General features: G+C 37.1%; 1 protein-coding gene across 1 annotated transcript; it reads right to left on the reverse strand.

The window, feature by feature from the left end:
• Positions 1 to 5,526: 5,526 nt before the first annotated feature.
• Positions 5,527 to 6,444, reverse strand: Or7g33c (olfactory receptor family 7 subfamily G member 33C). The gene has a single exon (NM_001000429.1). It carries the CDS (start codon positions 6,442 to 6,444, stop codon positions 5,527 to 5,529), a length of 918 nt encoding a protein of 305 aa, NP_001000429.1.
• Between the last annotated feature and the right edge of the window lie 16,836 nt (positions 6,445 to 23,280).

Raw genomic sequence — 23,280 nt, forward strand, 5'->3', positions numbered from 1 at the left:
CTAAGACTGAACCCCCAGTGAACTAGACTATGGGGGGAGTGCGGCAATGGGGGGAGGGTTGGGAGGGGAACACCCATAAGGAAGGGGAGGGGGGAGGGGGATGTTTGCCCGGAAATGGGGAAAGGGAATAACACTTGAAATGTATATAAGAAATACTCAAGTTAATTAAAATAAAAAAAAGAAAGAAAAAAAAAGAAATACCCAATTTAATAAAGATGGAGAAAAAAAAATCTCATAGTGTTTGTAGAAACCTTGTCTAGATAGGTTAAGGCTTTCTCCACCAAGTAAGAAACAGCTACTCTGGTAGCCAAGATACTAGACTAAATTTTCCCAGGTTTGGAGTGCCCAAGGTAATTGGATCAGACAATGGTCTTGCTTTTGTTTCTAAGGAAAGTTTGGGATTGGTAAAGATATTGGGGACTATTTGGAAGCTCCATTGTGTGTATTGTCCCCAGACTTCAGGGCAGGTAGAAAGAATGAACAGAACCCTAAAATAGACATTAACTAAATTGACCCTGGAGACTGATGCTGAATGGGTGGTGCTCTTTCTCCTGACCCTGTTCTGAGCCTGGAACACCCAGTACCATTTTAACCTGTCCCATCTTAAGATATTTTTTGGTACCCCAACTCCCTTGGGGTATACGGGGCCGTCCCTGGAGGTATCCCATCTCACTGATAGGAACCTCTACTTGAGGCTCCAATTCCTTCAGTCAATACAAAAGATTTGGTTTAAGCTGTCTGCCTTATGCTCCAGGAATGCCAGAGGCCATTATGGACTGGTGACTGGGTATATGTCTGGGGGCATTGGGCACAGTTGCTGGAAGACTGGTGGAAGGAATTCTTCATGGTGCTATTAACCATTCAAATAGTCCTTAGGTAGATGATATTTCAACCTGTGTGTATACACCCCACGTGAAACCTGCAGACACCCTTCTCCATGGCTACTCCACCCCTAACCCAATGTGCCTGTCAGTCAACCTGGACTGTGGTTTCCACTGGAACTGGAGATGAGGTCACCTCCCTGAAGATCTCCAAACCCCTCAAGAGCTGAAGGCCTCCAAACCACCCAACACCTAGTGCTCCAACCTCACTTTTGACCTATACCAGCTGCTGGCAGGACTTAACTCATGGGATATCCCCACTCATCACACACACACACACACACACACACACACACACACACACACACACACCACTCACACACACAGACACACACACACACACTTCTTGAAATTTCCTGTTACTTCTGTGAATTTGGTCAGGTTATAAATGTTGAATGTTCTCACTCTCCTGAATAACAATTGCTTTAGTTTGTGTATACATATTACAGGTTGTTTCTCTTCCATTCTTAGAATACCAGCCTCAGGGAGTAGGTATAAAGCTTTCTCAACATTGGTCTCTTGCTGGTATAACAGATACTATATATTCTTTTATTTTTCTCAATCCAAATGCAAGAGGTTTATTTTCCATCACATCAGGGTCAACCCTCCATCAGCTCCTTATGGCAAGTGACTAGAAGGTGACCCCAAATGGCTATGATAAGCAGCTTCTACACTTTTTATGGGTACCATTTACATAAGCAAGGTTACAGCTTAAGCTTATTGACTAAGCATGTTGACCTTTAAATCTATTGGCTAGCAAGCCTCAGTCAATACATACTGAGAATTTTCTGCTCAAGAATGTTCCTGTGGGTGGAGAATGGAACCTGGCCAAGCCTTGCCCTGAGGCAAGGGGATATAAGGCTGGCAAAAGTCCCTAGGGTCCTTCATTCCCCACTTTTTCTTTTACAAGCTCCAATCTTGGACCTATGCTCAGGGATCTATGGTGACTCACTCATATTCATCAGATCCTGTACTCAGGGTCGCATACTGGTGTTGTAGGACCATCAGCTGTATTGCATCTATTCTCTCTTTTATGAAGGTTATAATCCTGTTCAATATGCAAGGTCCAAAAGTCAAAAATAGCAGTAAAACAATCAGGGATCTAAACAAGGTGAATATGAGGTTTGTTAGCCAATAGGAGGAGTTCACCTTGGTTGTCATCATACCCCAATTTGTACATCGCAAGTCCCCAAGTTTTTTCCATTGGCCATCCTGTCACTTCTTTGCCTTTCTGAGTGAATCTGATTATTTTTGTGTTACAGGTGGTATTGTGTATGGCGTGTCCCAATACCATCAGTCCCCATGGTGGGCCCTCCAGTTGTATAATTTATTTTTACCATGATCAAGTCCCAGGAGAAAGAGGGATTCAGTAGGTATCTCCTGTAGTCTCCTGTAATTTCACATCCCCAGGCAGCTCAATAAAACTGGTCTGGAACTCCGCATTATTGAACTTCTACCAGGCTTCTTCCATCTCAAGGTCAAAATATAAATGGGGGTTTCCCGCAGGTGACACCTCCATGAAGGGAATGTATATCCTATCTTCCCTTGCCTCAGTCCAGAGCTCTCTTTCTCCCATATGGGAAGTTTACTTCCATCAGCACTGTGTCATGGGATATCCCATGAATAAGTCCTGCCACCAGCTGGTACAGGTCAAAAGTGAGGTTGGAGCACCAGGTGTTGGGTGGTTTGGAATCCCTTCAGCTCTTGAGGGGTTTGGAGACCTTCAAGGCTATGGGCAGTGTGTGTGTGTGTGTGTGTGTGTGTGTGTGTGTGTGTGTGTGTGTGTGCATTTGTTGCTTGTTTTTCACAGGTACATACATTAGGGCTGATGCTTTGATCACCTATGAAAATGTTCATTATTAGGAGATAATGATGTTCTCTGAGATTAATTTCCTATAGCTCTGCATCTAGAAATTGAGCCTTAAAAGAGGCAAACACATACTTGAATATTAATTAGTATTATTATTTTTCAAATTTTATTTAGGAGAAGATACCAATGATACTCCAGGGGAGAAGATCCCCTGTCAGATACAGGAGAAACAAACATGCAGCAGATGCCTGTTTAATCTCCCTCTTCCAAATTGCACTCCTTTCCTTTTGAGGGTTCCTGAGCCCTTTATGTTAGGGGTGTGCTCTTTATGTATCATTTGAAATACTGTATACATAGCCAGTGCTTCATTCATTTTGAGTAGTTGTGTCTGTCTAATTATCCAATCTGCTACACAAAAAAAGATGCTTCTTGGATAATAGGTATAAGATATATATATATATATATATATATATATATATATATATATATATATATATATATATCTCCACAGAATAATAAATAGAATGTGCTTAGTAATTATACTCATTTAGATAAGGTGAAATAGAAGGTTGTTTTCCAGGGTGCTCAGATAAGTTCTCTTGTTCTTCATTGTCCTATTAGTGCTTTCCTAGAACTGTACATTACTGCTGTCTTTTTGGAGGAACTAAGAACTTATTATACTATTAGTAAATGGAATTCATAATATAGAGTTTTTTTCATGGAGGGGGAATACAAGGTCAGGGAGTATTATTGGAGAAGAGGAAACAGCCATTAAAAAAGTCTTCTAATTTCATCATGGACTTGCAAAATTCATAACTCTTCCATTCTTTTTTTGAGTTCAACAGAAGCGTCTACAAATAATTCAGAATTTTAACTCTGGGGGGTGGGGAATCACATTGATGCACGTGTTAAAAAAATAAAAACCTTGTCTTAAGAACATATGTTATTCTTTTGTGACTAGGTTACCTCATTCAGGATGATACTTTCTAGTTCCATCCATTTGACTATGAGTTTCATGAAGTCATTGTTTTTAATAGCTGAGTAGTACTCAATTGTTTAAATGTACCACATTTTTGGTTTCCATTCCTCTGTTGAAGGACATTTGGTTTCTTTCAGCTTCTGGCTATGATAAATCAGGCTACTATGAACAGAGTGGAGCATGTGTCCTTGTAATATGTTGGAGCATCATTTGAGTGTGTGCCCAGGAGTGGTATAGCTGTGTCCTCAGGTACTTTGTCCAATTTTCCGAGGATCTGCTAGACTAAGTGGTTTTACCAGCTTGCATTCCCACCAACAATGGAGGAGTGTTCCCATTTCTCCACATCCTTGCCTGCATCTACTGTGACCTGAATTTATGTCCTTAGCCATTCTGACTGTTGTGAGGTAGAATCTCTGGGTTGTTTTGATTTTCATTTCCCTGAAAACTAAAGATGTTGAACATTTCTTTAGGTGCTTCCAGCCATTCAATATTCCTCAGTTTAGAATTCTTTGTTTAGCTCTGTACCCCATTTTTAATATGATTATCTGATTCTCTTGAGTCTAACTTCTTGAGTTCTTTGTATATATTAGGTATTAGCTCTCTATCAGATGTAGGATTGGTATATCTTTTCCCAATCTGTTGATAGTTTTGTCCTATTGACAGTATCCTTTGCCTTGCAGAAGCTTTGCAATTTTATGAGGTCCCATTTTTAAATTTCCAATCTTAGAGCATAAGCCTTTGTTGTTCTCTTGAGGAAAATTTTCCATGTGCCTCTGTGTTCAAGGTTCTTTCCTACTTTCTCTTCTATTAGTCTCAGTGTATCTGGTTTTGTGTGGAGGCCTTTGATCCACTTAGACTTGGGCTTTATACAATGAGATAATAGGTTAATTTGCATTCTTCTACATGCTGACCTCCAATTGAATCAGCACAATTTGTTGAAAATGTTGTTTTTATTCCATTGGATAGTTTATCTCCTTTGTCAAAGATCAAGTGACCATAAGTATCTAGTTTCACTTCTGAGTCTTCAATCTATTCCATTGTTCTACTTGCCTGTTTATTTACCAATGCAACATTATAGAAGGAACAGCAATACCAACCCATCAGAACCCACCAGAGCTCTCAAGGATTAAACCAACAACAAATGAGTATACATGGTGGCACCCATGACTCAAGGAAAAGCCCTTTGTCCTGTGAAGGCTTGTTTCTCCAATGCAGGGTAATGCCAGAATATTGAGGTTGGAGTGGGTAGGTATGAGTGGGAGGATCCTCACTGAAGCAGGAGGGGTTATGGGAAAGGTAGAAAAGGGGATTAAATTTGAAATGTAAACATATAAAACATCCAAGGAAAAATAAAATCTAAAAAAAAAATGCCATAGTTCCATGAAGCCTATTACCATAATTTTCAGAATAACACCTTAAGACTGCATTCAGGATAATGCCATAAATGTCAGGAATATGGCCATACTCATTGCATTATCCATGAGTAGGTGTTAGACTCTGCCTTATGAAATATTCACTTAACATATTTTATCTTTTTGATATAATACTGTAAATAATATGCATTAACAGCTTCAGAAAACTATTGGTAATCCTTTGTTCAGAGTCTATGTTTATGTACATTGTTCAGGAAATTAATCTCAAAATGTTTACATAGAAAATCAAAATCCCCACAAACCAAAGAAAACCAGCAAGTATTTTCATAGAGAAGAATAATAACCTTTAGTTTTATGGTATCTACTCTCTGTTCTAAAAGAAGCAAATGGTTGAATGGCTGCCATTTGACTCAACCAGTAATCCATGAGACAGTTCAGAAGGTTACATTGAAAATAACAATGTAATATGAAGAAAATAGTTATTTAGATGATTTTCTTCAAAGCGTTCTTCATATCTTTGTTCCTAAGACTATATATAAATGGGTTCAGCATTGGAGGAAGAACAGTGTACATCAATGATGCTGCAGAAGTCTTCCTGTATGATTCTGTAAATGCAGAACTAATGTATACCCCAAAAGCTGTCCCATAGAACAATGAAACAACTGACAGGTGAGACCCACAGGTTGAGAAAGCTCTATGCCTACTGCCTGATGATGGCATTCTAAGGATGGAAGAAATAATTTTAAAGTAAGAGAAAATAATCCCTCCTAGAGGCACACCACCTAATGTACTAGTCATTGTATAAACCAGAATGTTATTGATGAGAGTGTCAGAACATGAAAGCTTGATAACCTGATAAAGTTCACAGAAATAGTGGGGAATTTCAAGAAATGTGCAGAAAGATAGCCGCAAAATCATTAAACCATGTAGAAGGGCATCCACAATGCTAATGTACAAAGACAATAAAATCATCACAAGACACAAGTGGGCTTTCATGATGGCTGTGTAGTGAAGGGGCTTGCATATGGCCACATAACGGTCATAAGCCATTGCTGCAAGAAGAAAGTTTTCCATTCCAGCAAAAAGTAAGACACAGCTGAGCTGGGTAATACAACCTGTGTAACTGATGGCTTTGCTCTGTTTCTGAAGGTTTATCAGCATCTTTGGAACAGTGGTGGTGCTGAAGCAGATATCAGTGAAGGACAGGTTTGAGAGGAAGAAGTACATTGGAATGTGGAGGTGAGAGTCTGAGACAATGGCCAGGATGATGAGCAGGTTCCCACAAATTGTCACTAGGTATATAAGCAGGAAGAGTCCAAAGAGAATGGGCTGAAGTTCTGGATCCTCTGAGAATCCCAAGAGAAAGAATTCTATCACTCTTGTCTGGTTTTCTAATTCCATAAGTTGTTAGAGTCTGAATGGGGAAATACAAGTGATTGGTCACAAAAGGAATTATACAAGGTCACTTAGACCCTGCTCCCATTTTCCCATCTCCAACCTTTGCCTTCTACATCTGCTCTTTGTACTCTCCTCTGTGCTTTATTATTTTATGTGATAGATGCCTTTACTTATATTATAGAACAAAAAGGAATAAAAGAAAATTACACATAATTTTAAAGCTAAAAATTCTGCAAAGCTCTAGGAATATACAAATCATATTGCATCTAAGGAAAAAAAAAACCTTAGTTGGTATTTTATGTGACATACATCTAAATCTGGCTTCAATGTTCAGCTTGTAAACAAGCAAATAGTTTTCAACTGTGTCCTATGTGTCCTTCTTTAAATTGTATAACAGAAAGCTATTATAAAATAATATTTAATGTTGAGAGGAAGAGAATGTAAAAACAAAATCAAAATTTTCAGCAGTAGTTTTTGGGATGTGATGGGCATTTAGCTTCCTGATTGTGAATTATTCATGCATAAACGTAATCAGACCACATTTTAAAATTCAGTACAAAAGTATAGTGATGGATTTTTGAAAACATGAAAGAAATCTCACACAAAGAACTTTTGGTAACTTAGGAAAGTTTGGAGTAATAGAGATAGTTTTATCCTGTAAGAGCACACCAAATTGATTGTCCAGTGCCAAAATGTAATTTCTGAAAAAGTACTTACAAGTAATATTATATAGGCTGGGTGGGTTATAATTAAGAATATATACATATGAATATATACGTATAGAAAAACAATTAGTAAGACATGAGATCATTAATTGGAAGGAGAACAGACAGAAACAATATATGAAAAGGAGAATGGTGAAGGAAAAATATTGTATGTATATTACAATCTTAAAAATAAAAATTAAAATCAATGAAATATAATCTTTTAATAATAATTTGAGATTTCAGTGAAGAATATATTAAAATTGTTTTTGAGAATATTGCAAATGGAAAAGCTTGAAAAACACACAATTCAATAAAGAACACTGATATTACTCTTCCCTCATGTATATATAGTAATGTGTATTTATTAAGAAAACTATAGCTGACATGTCAACATTAATAATAGTTCTAAAATATACTTAGTTTTCTAGTAGAAAAGTTTAACATAATAAACTTTACATTCTTAAATAATAAAATTCTATCTAATAAAATAGCTATATTATTTAAAAATAATGATAAAAATTGTCAACATTAAGCATTAAATTAAGTATGTTGAATATTATCACTAAATATTACCTGAAGGAAAATGATGCTCATTTTCTTCTCTAGTATACGTGTGAATTATGCATTTTTATTTCCTCAGTGTAATGCAAAAGCTGATATTCATTATTTATTAAGATTTTTAGTGCACTTAATTGTTAAATCTGTCTGCAATATCTTTATTTTTGTTTTAATTTTTTTACATTCAATGACACTTCTCATGTATTTTAATAATATAGTCTTATTTACATCATTAATATTAACTTGATTTATTTCAGTGCTTTATGAAAATAAACAATTCGTAATTTTTTACAATTGGATATATATATATATGATGTTATTAAATGTATATACTCGAATAAATGTGAAGTCTGTAGAATACTTCAGAATACTATATTAAGAATAATTAATGTATCCTATGTATTTTCTCTGTAAAAAAGTGAAGTGAAGCAAAAGTATCAATTAAACTACTGGTTGGTTGCTTTTTTATAGAAAAATCAGATTTGGTGGCAATAAGATTATTGGCTTACATTTGGAGATGTTATTGCATTGTGTCTATTCAGAATTCTTCTTACTTCTAAATTTTATTTATCAAAACAGTTGTAATCAGGTGCTGGCACAGCCTCTCATGAGCACCATACCAGACTCCTGTCAGTAAGTGCTCCTTAGCTTCAGCAAAAGTGCCTTGGTTTGGTGTCAGCAGAAGGGCCACTGGATGGCCTTTCCTTCAATGTGTGGTGTCCCGATGGCTTTTCCTTTGGTGTCTGCTTCAGTTTTTGTCCCTGGATTTCCTTTAGACGTGAACTATTCTGGGTTAAATTTTTTGAGAATGGTGGGTGGCCCCTTCCCACAACTGGGTATCATGTCTATCTAATGGAGGTCATATCTGTAGGTCGTATCTCTCCTTTGATGGTCATTTCACCTAATGTTAAGCCTGTTGGGTCATGGGAGCCTCTCACTTCACTGGCATCTATGACTGTATGCTGTGAGGCTCAGCCAACATCTGACTAATAGAGATGCAGTTAGTCACAGCCAACCATCAGACTGAGACCAGGTACTGTTAGAGAAAGGATTGAAGGAGATGAAAGGAATTTTAACTCCATAGGAAGAACAACAATGTCAAAAAGACCACAGAGCTCCCAAAAATTAAACCACCAACCAAAGTCTATATTAAGAGGAATCCATGTCTCCAGCTATGTATGTATCACAGAATTGTCCTATCTGGCATCAATTGGAAGGTAGCTTGATGCTCCAAAGTAGGGGAATGCTAGAGAAGTGAGGCAGGAGTGAATAAGTGCTTGAAGAAACACACTCACAGATGCAAAGAAGAGGAGGGAAGGGATTGTGGGTTTGCAGAGGGGAGACTAGGAAGGGAGAGAACATTGAAATGCAAATAAATAAAGTAACCAGTAAAAATTAAAAGAAAATGTCATAATAATGTATAATCTTGGAACAATGTTTAATTTATTGCATAAAAGAATAATGCCAGCCAAGATTTGGTGTAATTTTTTCCTGAGTCAGTAAATAAAATATTAGCTTCCACTGTCTGTATAACTTTTCCAATGATCAAATAATTTAAAAGTCAGTTAGTCCTGGAAGAACCTTCACAAAATAGGAAGAGTAGATTGTCATTGGAAATTAGAATTAGTTTAAGAAATTACCAGAATGGAAGCTGCTCAAATGTTGGTATATGAATAGAGGTAAACATGAAAAATTACTGAAAATTCTATAGATATCTGGTATTTGCTTATCCCACACATTCTTGAATGGACTTATATATTATCTCCTGTCAGAAGTACTTAAGATAACTAAAGAAGATTTCAGGTTACCTGGAATTCAAGATTAAAGAATGACATTCAGTTCTTCTTTGGATTTTAAGAAAAATATGAAAATATTCTGAGGAAAACAGAAAAGTGGGGAGGCACAGCAATATTGTGAGGAAATGGTGATTCCTAGGGACAGGTCAGGAAAGCTATATACTACCGGTCCAAGGCTAATAAGTAGATGGTCACCATTAGACTACATGTAACCTCCATGGCCCTTGGGGGTTAATATCCACAGTTGTTCATTAGTCAGCTGAGTTCCATTCCCAAGTGATTGTAGGGCAGAACAAACATGTATTTTACATTTTACCAGCTGTATCTTATTATTCGACTTTCAAACCACTCTCCATGATACCTTTATTACTCACTGGTTGCCTTGCTTACTCCATGTTCAATACTGAGAACCAAATATTTGAAAATAAGCACAGCTTCTAACAGTTTCAAATCTTATGCATTTTCTCTAGCTAGTGATATGTGAATTTAATTTAATCCTCTACATGTGAATATAGTCTCCCTGCATTATTTGTTGAAAACCTCTCATTTTCTAATGTATTAAGACACCTTTGTCAAAGTTTAAAAGATTTTACCTGTTTGGCTATATTTCATAGCATCTCTATTAGTCTCATTGCACTGTATGTCTGTTATTGTCATATAGCCTTTGTCACTGTGAAGCCATTCTATAACTTGAGGTATATATTATGATTCTTAGAATTACTTTTTCTACATGAAGTTTCTAAATAGATTGTATTTTATTTTTTTAAATTATCTTGAATTTCTTTTTACAGTCCAGTTTTTAATCCCTTTTTTGGTCTTCCCGCTGAACATTCCTCATCCCATTCTTCCTCCCCTGTCTCCAAGAAGATGTCCCCACACCACACCACCATACTTCACCCGGACCCCATGCGACCCCACCCCCATCCTGCCAGGTCTCCCAAGTCTGTGGGGCCTCAACTCTCTCCAGGTTTATGTGCACCTTTTCTGACTGAGGCCAACCCAGGCAGTCCTCTGCTATATATGTGTTAGGGATCTTTTACCAGCTAGTATATGCTGCCTGGTTGGTGGCTCAGTGTCTGAAAGAACTCAGGGGTCCAAGTTATTTGAAACTGCTGGTCTTCCTAAGAGCTTGCCCACCTCCTCAACTTCTTCCAGCCTTTCTCTAATTCAATTACAGGGGTCCCAAACATAATTCTATTGGTAGGGTGTAAGTATCTGCCTCTATCTCATTCATCTGCTTGTTGGGCCTCATTGAGGGCAACCATACTAAGCTGATATCTGTAATCACACCATAGCATCAGTAATACTATCAGGCCATGGATCCTCCTCTTGAGATGGATCCAAATTTTGGCCTTTTACTGCGCCTCCTTTCCCTCAGTATCTTCTCCAATTTTGTCCCTGCAGTCCTTTTAGACAGGAACAATTCTGGTTCAAAGGTTTTAACTGTGTGATGGCAACCCTATCCCTCCATATGATGACCCATTTTTCTACTGAAGCTAGAAGTTATGTCCTTTTAAATCTGAGATATAACTTTGTTTCCTATCTCAGCCATTCTGACTTGTATAAGATGGAATCTCAAAGTAGTTTTGATTTGCATTTCCTTGTTGGCAAAGGATGTTGAAAATTTCTTTTTTTTTTCCCCATCTTTATTAACTTGAGTATTTCTTATTTACATTTCGATTGTTATTCCCCTTCCCGGTTTCCAGGCCAACATCCCCCTAATCCCTCTCCCTCCCCTTCTATATGGGTGTTGCCCTCCCCATTCTTCCCCCGATTACCACCCTCCCCCCCAACAATCACGTTCACTGGGGGTTCAGTCTTGGCAGGACCAAGGGCTTCTCCTTCCACTGGTGCTCTTACTAGGTTATTCATTGCTACCTATGAGGTTGGAGCTCAGGGTCAGTCCATGTATAGTCTTTGGGTAGTGTCTTAGTCCTGGAAGCTCTGGTTGGTTGGCATTGTTGTTCATATGGGGTCTCAAGCCCCTTCAAGCTCTTTCAGTCCTTTCTAAGATTCCTTCAACAGGGGTCCCGTTTCAGTTCAGTGGTTTCCTGCTGGCATTTGCCTATGTATTTGCTGTATTCTTTAACTATTTCTCAGCAATTTGAGTTTCCCCTTTGGAGAGGATATGGGGAAATGAGTTTTGATATAATTGTCATGTAAATAATGTACACAGTAAGAAAATTCTGAGGCCATATCACTAGTAAGACTATGTTATTATCCTACAAAACTGTCACTGATGCACACATTACCTCCCAGAATGCCAATTTTTTTGCAATTCTTTTTTTACATTGGAATTTTTTAAAGAAATATTTACTTTAATAGATCACAACCCCAGACACATTTAAGTTAAGGAATTAGACTTGATAGTTTCCTGTATTAACCCCATATATGGCTATGATTGTAATCCGGTGAAGCCATTCCATATTTAAAAGTCCAGTTTTTTAATGTTTATATTTACATTTCAAATGTTATCCCCTTTCCCAGTCTCCCATCCATAAACATTCTATCCCATGCCCCTCCCCCTTCTTCTGCATGGATATTCCTCCTCAACCACCCATCCCTTCCTGCCTCCCTGACCTGACATTCTCCTACTCTGGGAAGTCCAATATTTGTAGGACAAAGGGCTTTTCCTCCCATTGGTGCCCAACAAGTCCATCCTCTGTGACATATGAAGCTTTAGCCACGAGTCTGTCCAAGTGTACTTTTTGGACAGTGGTTTAGTCTCTAGGAGCTCTGATTGGTTGATATTGTTGTTCTTATGGGGTTGCAAACTCCTTGAACTCCTTCAATCCTTTCTCTAACTACCCTAATGGGGGACCCCATTCTCAGTTCAATGGTTTACTGCTAGCATTCACCTTTGTATTTCTCATGCTCTGGCCGAGACTCTCAGGAGATAGCTATATCAGGCTCGAGTCAGCATACACTTCTTGTTATCAGCAATATTATCTGGGTTTGGAGACTGTATGTATTTGGACTGGATCCCCAGGTGGGGAAGGCTCTGCATTGCCATTCCTTCAGGCTCTGCTCCAAACTCTTTCTCGATATTTCCTCCTATGGATATCTGTGTTCCTCATTTTAAGAAGGACTTCTTCTTGAGCTTCATGTGGTCTGTGGATTGTATTCCTGGTAATTCTAGCTTTAGGGCTAATATCCACTTATCAGTGAGTGCATACCACGAGTGGTTTGTGTGTGTGTGTGTGTGTGTGTGTGTGTGTGTGTGTGTGTGTGCGCGTGTGTGTGAGTGATTGGATTACCATACTCAGGATTATATTTTCTAGCTCCATCCATTTGTTTATGAATTTCACAAAGTCATTAATTAATTTTAATAGCTGAATACTTCTCCCATGTATAGAAATGCCACATTTTCTGAATCCATTCTTCTGGGTTCTTTCCAGTTTCTGGCTATTATAAATAAGGCTGTTATGAATATAGTTGAGCATGTGTACTTGTTATATGTTGGAGCATCATTTGGGTATATGCCCAGGAGTGGTAAAGCTGGGTCCTCAGGTAAACTATGTCTAGTTTCCTGAGGAACCTCCAGACTGAATTTCAGAGTGGTGGTATCAGCTTGCAATCCCACCAAATAGAGGAGTTTTCCTCTTTCTCCACATCCTCTCCAGCGTCTGCTGTTACCTGAGTTTCTGATATTAGACATTCTGACTGGTGTGAGGTGGAATCTCAGGGTTGTTTTGATTTGCATTTCCCAGATAATTAAGAATGTTGAACATTTCTTTAGGTGCTTCTTAGCTGAGGATTCTGTGATTAGCTCCATACCCCATTTTTTAAGGGTTATTTGTTCTCTGGAGTCTAAATTCTTGAGTTAATTTCATATACTGGATATTAACCCTCTATGGTTTGTAGAATTGGTAAAGAACTTTTCCAAATCTTTTGGTTGCCATTTTGTCCTAATGACAGTTTCTATTGCCTTACAAAGCTTTGTAATTTTATGAGGTCTCATTTATCAATTCTTGATCTTAGAGCATAAGCCATTGCTGTTATATTCAGAAAAAATTCCCCAGTGCCCATGGGTTTGAGTCTCTTCCTCACATTTTTCTTTTATTAATTTGAGTGTATCTACATTCATGTGGAGGTTCGTGACCCAATTGGATTTGAACTTTGTACAGGGCAATAAAAATAAATCTACTTGCATTCCTCTACATGCTGACCTCTAGTTGAACCACCACCATTTGTTGAAACTGCTGTATTTTTTCCACTGGATGGTTTTAGTTTCTTTGTCAAAGATCACATGATCATAGGTGTGTGGGTTCATTTCTCAGTCTTCAATTCTATTCCACTCATTTACCTGCCTGTCTCTATAAATATACCATACAGTTTTTTTTTCACTATTGCTCTGTAATAGAGTTTGAGGTCAGGGATTTTGATTCCCTCCATAATTTCTTTTGTTGTTGAGGACAGTTTTCTCTATCCTAGTTTTTTTGTTATTCCAGATGAATATGCAAATTGCTCTTAATAACACTATGAAGAATTGAATTGGAATTTTGATGGTGATTGCAATGAATATGTAGATAGCTTTTGGCAAAATGGCCATTATTTACTATAATAATCCTGCCAATCCACGAATATGGGAGATCTTTCCATCTTCTGAGATATTTGCTTTCTTCAGAGTCTTGAAGTTCTTGTCAGATTTTTCACTTGCTTGGTTAGAGTCATTCCAAGGTATTATATAGTATTTGTGAGTATTGTGAACAGTGTCGTTCCCCTAATATCTTTTCAACCTGTTTATCTTTTGAGTAGAGGAAGGCTGCTGATTTGTTTGAGTTAATTTTACATTCAGTCACTTTGCTCAAGTTGTTTATCAGTCCTAGTAATTCTCTTGTAGAACTTTTGGGGTCACTTACACATTCTATCATATCATCTGCTAATAGTGATATTTTGAGTTCTCCCTTTTCTATTTCTGTACCTTTGACCTCCTTTTGTTGTCTGATTGCTCTGGCTAGGATTTCATGTTCTATAATGGTTAAGGAGAGAGAGAATGACAGCCTTATCCCTAATTTTAGTGGGATTGCTTCTTGTTTCTCTCCATTTATTTTGATGCTGACTACTGGTTTGCTATATGTATTTGCTTTTACTATGTTTAGGTATGGGCCTTGAATTCCTGATTATTCCCAGACTGTTACCATGAATGGGGGCTGAATTTTGTCAAATGCTTTCTCAGCATCTAATAAATTTACCATGCTTTTTCCCTGTGAGTTTGTTTACATGATGGAGTACGTTGATGACTTTCTGTATATTAAGCCATCCCTGCATCCCTTTGGTGAACCCTACTTTATCATGATGATGACCATTTTGATGAGTTCTTGGATTCAGTTTGTGAGAATTTTATTTAGTATTTTTGCATTAATATTCATAAGATAAATTGGTCTGAAGTATTCTTTCTTTGTTGCGTATTTGTGTGGTTTAGGTATGAGCATTATTGTGGCTTCCTAGAAGGATTTGGGAAGTGTTCATTCTATTTCTCTTTTGTGGAATAGTTTGGAGCTTACTAGTATTGGGTCTTCTCTGAAGATCTGATAGAGTGTTTTTTTTTTTTTTTTTTTTGGTTGGGAGACTTTTAATAACTACTTCTATTTCTTTAGGAGTTATGGGACATTTAAGATGATTTATCTGATCCTAATTTAATCTTTGTATCTGGTATTTGTCTAGAAAAGTGTCCATTTCCTCAGATTCTGGGCTTAAGTCTCTCTTTTCATTTCTAATTTTTTTAATGTGGATACTCTTTCTGTACCCGCTGGTTAGTATGACTAAGGGTTTATCTATCTTGCTGATTTTCTCAAAGAACTAGCTCCTGGTTTTGGTTTTGTTGTTTTTGTTTGTTTGTCTGTTTTTATTTTTTTTATTGTGACTCTTTGTATAGTTCTTTTTGTTTTTACTTTGTTGATTTCTTCCTTGAGTATGATTATTTCCCACTGTCTATTCTTATTGGGTGCATTTGCTTCTTTTTTTTTTTTTTTTTTTTTTTTTTTTTTTTTTTTTTTTAGAGATTTTAGGTATGCTGTCAACCTGCTAATGTTTGCTCTCTCCAGTTTCTTTATGTAGGCAGTCAGAGCTATGTGTTTTCCTCTTAGCGCTACTTTTATTATGTCTTATAAGTTTGGGGATGTTTTGCCTTCATTTTTATTAAATTCTAAAACGTCTTTATTTTATTTCTTTATTCCTTCCTTGACCAAGTTATCATTGAGTAGAGCATCGTTCAACTTCCATGTGTATGTGGGCATTCTGTTTTTTTGTTTGTTTGTTTGTTTTTGTTTTTGTTTTGTTTTGTTTTGTTTTTGTTTTTGTTTTTGTTTTTTTGTAGTTATTGAAGACCAGCCTTAGTTGTAGTGATCTGATAGGATGTATTGGACTATAACAATCATCTTGTGTTTGTTGAGGATTATTTTGTGAACAATTATATGGTCAATTTTTTGAGAAGATACCATGAGGTACTGAAAAGAAGGTACATTCTTTTGTTTTAGAATGAAATGTTCTATGGATATCTATTAAAACCATTTGGTTCATAACTTCTGTTAGTTTCTCTATGTCTCTGTTTAGTTTATGTTTCCATAGTCTGTCCTTTGATGAGAGTCAGGTATTGAAGTTTCCCACCATTATTGTCTGAGGTACTATGTGTGCTTTGAGCTTTAGTAGGGTTTCTTTTATTAATGTAGGTCTGCTTGCATTTGGAGCATACATATTCAGGATTGAAAATTCATCTTGGATTTTTTCTTTGATGCGTATGAAGTATCCTTCATTATCTTTTTTGATAACTTTTGATTGAAAATCTATTTTGTTCAATATTAGAATGGCTACTACAGGTTGTTTTTTAGAACAGTTGCTTTGAAATTTGTTTTCCTGCCTTTTACTCTGATGTAGTGTCTGCCTCTGTCACTGAGGTGTGTTTCTTGTATGCAGCAAAATGTTGGGTCCTCTCACCATATCCAGTCTGTTAGTCTATGTCTTTTTTATTGGAGAATTAAGTCCTTTGATATTAAGAGAAATTAAGGAATAGTAATTGTTGTTTCCTGTTATTTTGTTGTTAGATATGGAATTATGTTTGTGTGGCTCTCTTCTTTTGGGTTTTTTGGAAGAAGATTGCTTTCTTGCTTTTCTCTAGGTGTAGTTACCCTCCCTCGTGTTGGAGTTTTACATCTATTATCTTTTGTAGACTGGATTTGTGGAAAGATGTTGTGTATATTTGGTTTTGCCACAGACTATCTTGGTTTCTCCATCTACGTTAATTGAGAATTTTGCTGGATATAGAAACCTGGGCTGGCACTTGCGTTGTATTAGAGTCTGTATGACATCTGTCTATGATTGTCTGACTTTCATAGTCTCTGGTGAGAAATCTGGTGTTATTTCGATAGGTCTCTCTTTCTACGTTACTTGAACTTTTTACTTTACTACTTTTAATACTCTTTCTTTGTTTTGTGCTTTTGATGTTTTGAATATTGTGTGACAGGAGGGATTTCTTTTCTGGTCCTATCTATTTGGAGTTCTGTAGGCTTCTTGTATGATTATGGGCATCTCTTTCTTTAGGTTGCAGAAGTTTTCTTCTATAATTTGGTTAAAGATATTTACTGGCCTTTAAGTTGGAAATTCTCGTTTTCTTCTATACCTATTATCCTTATGTCTGAACTGTTCTTTCTGTCCTGGATTCCTGGATGTTTTGAGCAAGGAGCATTTCATGTATTATATTTTCTTTGATGGTTATGTCAATGTTTTCTATGGTATCTTCTGCCCCTGAGATTCTCTCTTCTATCTCTTGTATTCTCTTGGTTATGATTGGATCTATGACTCCTGATCTCTTTTCTAGGTTTTCTATCTCCAGGGTTTTCTCCCTTTGTGATTTCTTTATTGGTTCTATTTTCAGTTTTAAATCCTGGATGGTTTTGTTCAATTCCTGCACCTGTTTGGTTATGTTTTTCCATAATTCTTTAAGGGTTTTTGTATTTCCTCTTTAAGGTTTTCTACTACTTTATCTGTGTTGTCTTGTATTTCTTTAAGGTAGTTATTTATGTCTTTCTTAAAGCCCTGTATTATCATCATGAGATGTGATTTTAATCCAAATCTTGCTTTTCCAGCGTGTTCCATTTTCCAGTACTTGCTTTGATGAGAAAATTGGGCTCCGATGATGCCATGTATTGTCTCTGCTTCATTCTTGCTGTGAGTCTCCTGCCTGAGTATCCTGTCCCAACTTCCCTTCATGATGAACTGTAGTGAGGAGCTGTAGGATGAAACAAACCCTTTTCTCCCCAAGTTTCTTTCAGTCATAGTGTTTTATGATAGCAAGAGAAACTGTAACTAATACAGCAGCAGTGTTAGTTGCTTTCTGGGATCTGTGTTAGGGTATTTACCTCTTATATCTTCTTGGCTCTCATATACTCTTACCGTAAGTGTTTAGGAATAATTAAATAAATAATGAAAGCTAGTAGTACCAGACTTGATGATTCATCATTGCAATCCCAAATATCAGGATTGGGCCATAAAAAGATATTTCCCCCATCACATAATAGTCAAAACATCAAATGTGCAAAACAAAAAAAGAATATTAAAAGCAGTAAGGGAAAAAGTCAAGTAACATAGAAAAGCAGACCTATCAGAAATACACTAACCTAAACAGAGACTATAACAGCCAGAAGATCTTGGGCAGATGTTATACAGACCCTAAGAGAACACAAATTCCAGCCCAGGCTACTATATCCAGCAAAACTCTCAATTAGCATAGATGGAAAAACCAAGACATTATATAACAAAACCAAATTTACAGAATATCTTTCCATAAAATCAGCAGTACAATGGATAATAGATGGAAAACTCCAACTCAAGGAGGGAATCTACACTCAAGAAAAAGTAAGAAAGTAATCTTCTTTCAACTAACCCAAAAGAGGAGAGCCACACAACCATAATTCCACCTCTAAAAATAACAATAAAAAACAATCATTGCTCCCTAATACCTCTCAACATCAATGGACTCATTTCCCCAATAAAAACATGTAGAATAATGGGCTGGACATATAAAAAGAACCCAGCATTTTGCTGCATACATTAAATATACCTCACTGACAAAGACATACACTACCTCAGAATAAATGGCTAGGAAATTTTTTCTAAGCAAATGTTCCCCAGAAACGTGCTGGAGTAGTCATTCTACTATCAAATAAAATCAACATTCAACCAAAAGTTATCAAAAAAGATAAGGAAGAACACTTGATGTTCATCAAAGGAAAAAAATGAACAAAGATGAACTCTCAATTCTGAATAACTGTGATCCAAATGCAAGGGCACCTACGTTCATAAAAGAAACCTTACTCTATTTGACAATTCTATTTTGTATTTGACTTTCAAAAGTAGCCGTAAAATAATTAACTCTAACAAGCTAAAAAAAGAAACCTTACTCAACATCAAAGCACATATTGATCCTCACACAATAATAGTGGGAGACATTAATACTCCACTATCATCACTGGACAGATGATGGAAACAGAAACTGAACAGAGACAGAGAGAAATTAACAGAAGTTATAAATCAAATGGATTTAATAAATATAGAACATTTCATCCTAAAACAAAAATATACCTTCTTTTCAGCACCACATGGTACCTTCTCCAAAATTGACCATATAATTGGTCACAAAACAGGCCTCAATCAATACAAGAAGATTGAAATAATCCCATGCATCCTATCAGATCACCATAGATTAAGACTGGTCTTCAATAACAATAAAAACAACAGAAAACTGTTCTGGAAAAACATTATCAGGATAAATGTGCAGAGGGAAAGGTCACCTGCCTCATTATATACTTGTGCTTCAAAGAACATCCTACAGGTCCGGTTACAATGTGGGATTTGATATAGCAGGTATAGTCACAGAAGACATGTGCTTACCTTTGAATATTGTCCCAACATTCCTTAGCATGTAGTGAACATCCATCATGTTTCTGGCATCATTGTGATGTACTTTTTCCAGAGGAAAGCAAATACTGGAGCCACCAATAGAAAAAGCATGGGTCTGAATGTTTGTTTTCCTTTCTGCACCAAATATACCAGAGCAGAATTGGCAATAGACCTTTGTGAGTTACATACTAAGATTCCATCTGAAGAAAAAAAGTCAGGAGTTTGAGACCTTCAGGGCAATAGATGTACACATAGCTCTGTTAACAGAGCCACTGCCTAGCAATTTGAAGTTCAGGCCTCAGTAACTAGTGCTGTTTTTACTGGCCTTTGTGGCCCTATTTGTTTGTTTTTTATTGTTTTTTATTCATTTATTTGCATTTCAAATGTCATCCCCTTTCCTGGTTTCACCTTCACAAACCCCCTATCCCATCCCTCCTCCCCCTGCTTCTATGAGGGTGCTTCCTCACCCACCCACACACTCCTGCCTCCTGACCCTAGTGTTCTCCAAAATTAGGGCATAGAGCCTTCACAGTATTTAGGGCTTCCTTTCCCATTGATGCCTGATAAAGCCATCCTCTCCTATATATAGTTGGAACCATGGATCTCTCTATTGGTACTCGTTGGTTGGTAGTGTACTCCTGGAATCTCTGGGATGTCTAGTTGTTTGGTACTGTTGTTTATCCTATGGGGTTGCAAACCCCTGCACCTCCTCCATTTTCCACTACCTCCTCCATTCAGGTCCCCATGCTCATTGTGATGATTGGCTGTAAGCATCCCCATCTGTATTGGTTGGGCACTGGCAGAGCCTCTCAGGAATTATCCATATCAGGCTCCTGTCAGCAAGTATTTCTTAGCATCAGCAATAGTGTCTGGGTTTGCTGTCTGCATATGAGATAGATCACCAGGTGGGACTGTCTCTGCATGTTTTTTTTTTTTCCTTCAGTTGCTGCTCCACTTTTTTTCCCTGTATTTCTTCAAATGGAAACAATTTTGGGTCAAAACTATGGAGATTTGTGGATGGCCCTATCCCTCAACTGGAGGCCATGCCTTACCTCTGAATATGGCCTCTACATGTTCTCTGTCCCCATTGTTGGGAATTTCAGCTAATGCCATCCCTGTTAGGTCCTGGGAAACCGTTGCTTTCCTGGCATCTGGAACATTCTGTTGGGTACCTCCAGTTTCCATTTCCCATTGCTACACACCTCTGTTCAATTTCCTAACTATCTATACATCTCCTCTGTCTCCTTTTAGACCTGATACTGCCCACTTTTCCCCTCCCCCTCTTCTCTTCCTCCCATAACTCTCCTCTACCTCCCATATGGATTTTGTTCCCCTCTCTTTTGTTTTAAAGATTTATTTTATTCATATTTCAGCATCTTCAGACATACCAGAAGAGAGCATCAGATCCTATTACAGATGGCTGTGAGCCACCAAGTGGTTTCTGGGAATTACACTCAGGACCTCTGCAAGAGTATTTGGTACTCTTAACCACTGAGCCATTTCTCCAGCTCTTGTTTCGTTTTCTATGTGAAACTAAAGCATCCTCACTTAGGTCTTCCTTCTTTTTGAACTTCATATAGCCTGTGAGTTGTATCCTGGGTATTCTAAGGTATTTGCCTAATATCACTTTATTAGTGAGTACAAACCATGCATGTTCTTTTGTGACTGGGTTACCTCAATTAGTATAATATTTTCTAGTTCCATTCATATGCCTCTAAATTTTACAAAGCTGTTGATTTTAATAGTAGTATAGTACACATTTTCTGTATCCATTCTTCTGTTGAGGGACATCTGGGTTGTTTTCATTTCTGGGTATTATAAGTAAGGCTGCTGTGATCTCAGTGAATCATTTGTCTGTTATATGTTGGGCCATCTTTTGGGTACTCTCCAGACACTTCCCAGCTAATTTACCTTCCTTTCTCATTCTACCCTTATTTATCAACATTAGAAATTAAATACTACTAAGAAATCAAGTCAGAATGAGTGCTGATGCAGTAAGAACATGTGCCTCAAGTACAGGTGCTTGGAATCACACACAAGATTTGCCTGCATGGTTCATTACAATGTGAGATTAGAGTTTGGGCTGCATTCAGAGAAGCCCATTGTATTGAAAACTGCCCAAAGGATGTGTCAGCTGATGGAAAATACAGCTGCTACTGTCCTCGAAAATTGTGAGGAGCTACTGGCAGAGGTGAGTGGAATAGAAAAGTCACCAAAATAAAAATTCTTTAAGCTGAGTGTGGCCTCTAGACCAAGTTGAAATAGAGAATGGGTCATTGTGAGTTTCACAGGGATACTGAGAGGGAACAAAAGCTAGGACCAAAAATAAAATGAAGTAAAAGAAAAGGAAAAACAATCTGGGCACATAGCTTTGTTGGCAAAGTTATAAGGAATCCCCCTGGATTCACAAAGTAGTTTGAGGCCAGCCAAATTTAAAGAGCAAGTTTTAGGACAGCCAGGGTTACACAAAGTGACTTTAACTTGAAAATTCAAAAAGTAATCAGTAGTTCATTTTTAAAAAGAGAGAAAAAAATGGGTCATCCTTCAAAATCTTCCTAATGTCAACTTTTTGCATAAGATATATATATATACATATATATGTATATATGTAAATAAATAAATATATATGTGAGATATATATCTGATACATATATATATATATATATGTGTGTGTGTGTGTGTGTGTGTGTGTGTGTGTGTGTGATTGATCACATGCTCCCTAGAATTGGTTCAGGAGTTTGTTTCAAAAACCATGGGCTATAAGCAATTACCTTTGACCATCTGTACAGAAACCAGCTATCATTGTAATTGACAAAGAAACCATTGTACTGAGCAGTGATTGCCAATAAGATTGAACCGCACTGTGTTCTAACATAATCCAAGAATGTATAGTTATTTTTCCATTAAGCCAGGCAGGAAAGGGAAAATTTAACATTTCAACACCAGCAACATTGTGGCTCTAAATTGCAAATATCTATCCATCCATCCATCCACCCTTTATTCATTTATTTATTTAGTTAGTTAGTTATTCATTCATTTTAATTTATTTTATTTTTTATTTTTATTCATTCAATTATATTTTTGTTGATTGATCTTCATTGTTATTTGTACATATATATATACTTATTAATTTTTACTTATTTTATTTTTTGTATTTATTTGTGGATATATATTTTATTTTTATTTTTTATTTATATTTAATTTTACTTCCAGGCCGAAATGGGAATGCTGACTTCGAATCACTTCTCCTCTATCACTCTCTCTTATTCTTGGTCTATTATGAAGGTATTTTATCAACTTCTCATGAAAACTGCCTTTCTATTGTACTCCTGCTTCTCTCACAGTCAATAAAATTTCAGAGAAAAACACAAGATTTCAGATGAGCATCTCCACATAGATCATTTATCAAAGTTTATTAAATAACAGAGCATCAATAGAAAGAAGACAGAGATGCAGACATGCTGTGGATATGAGTGGTTCTCTGCAGCAGTTTTCTGTCTTCTACAGTTGATCCAAGGTCATTTTGTGACCTCTCCACATGATTAAAGGCCCTTCTGAGGATCCTAGTCCCTTCTCTGTCCTAATACAGTGATATCATCCTTTCTCTCTCTCTCTCTCTCTCTCTCTCTCTCTCTCTCTCTCTCTCTCTCTCTCCCTCCACACCCAGTCTGTTCCTGTCTTTGTTCCTCTCTTTGTCTATCTTTACCACTCCCTCTTTCCCTAGCTCTTTCCCTAACTCCCTTCTTGTCTTCCTCTCTCCCTATCTCTCTCCCTCTTTCCCTGTCTCCCTCTCTCCCTCCTTCTCTCCCTCCCTCTTTCCCTCCCTCCTCTCTATTCCTCAAGACCATTCATCTATCTGTTCTCTTCTCTTTGTGACATCA

This window comes from Rattus norvegicus, chromosome 8 (genome assembly GCF_036323735.1).
Source record: "Rattus norvegicus strain BN/NHsdMcwi chromosome 8, GRCr8, whole genome shotgun sequence".
Lineage (NCBI taxonomy): Eukaryota > Metazoa > Chordata > Mammalia > Rodentia > Muridae > Rattus > Rattus norvegicus.

Excerpts from the sequence above, each read along its gene's own strand:
- Or7g33c (NM_001000429.1), bottom strand. The coding sequence starts at position 6,444 with ATGGAATTAGAAAACCAGACAAGAGTGATAGAATTCTTTCTCTTGGGA.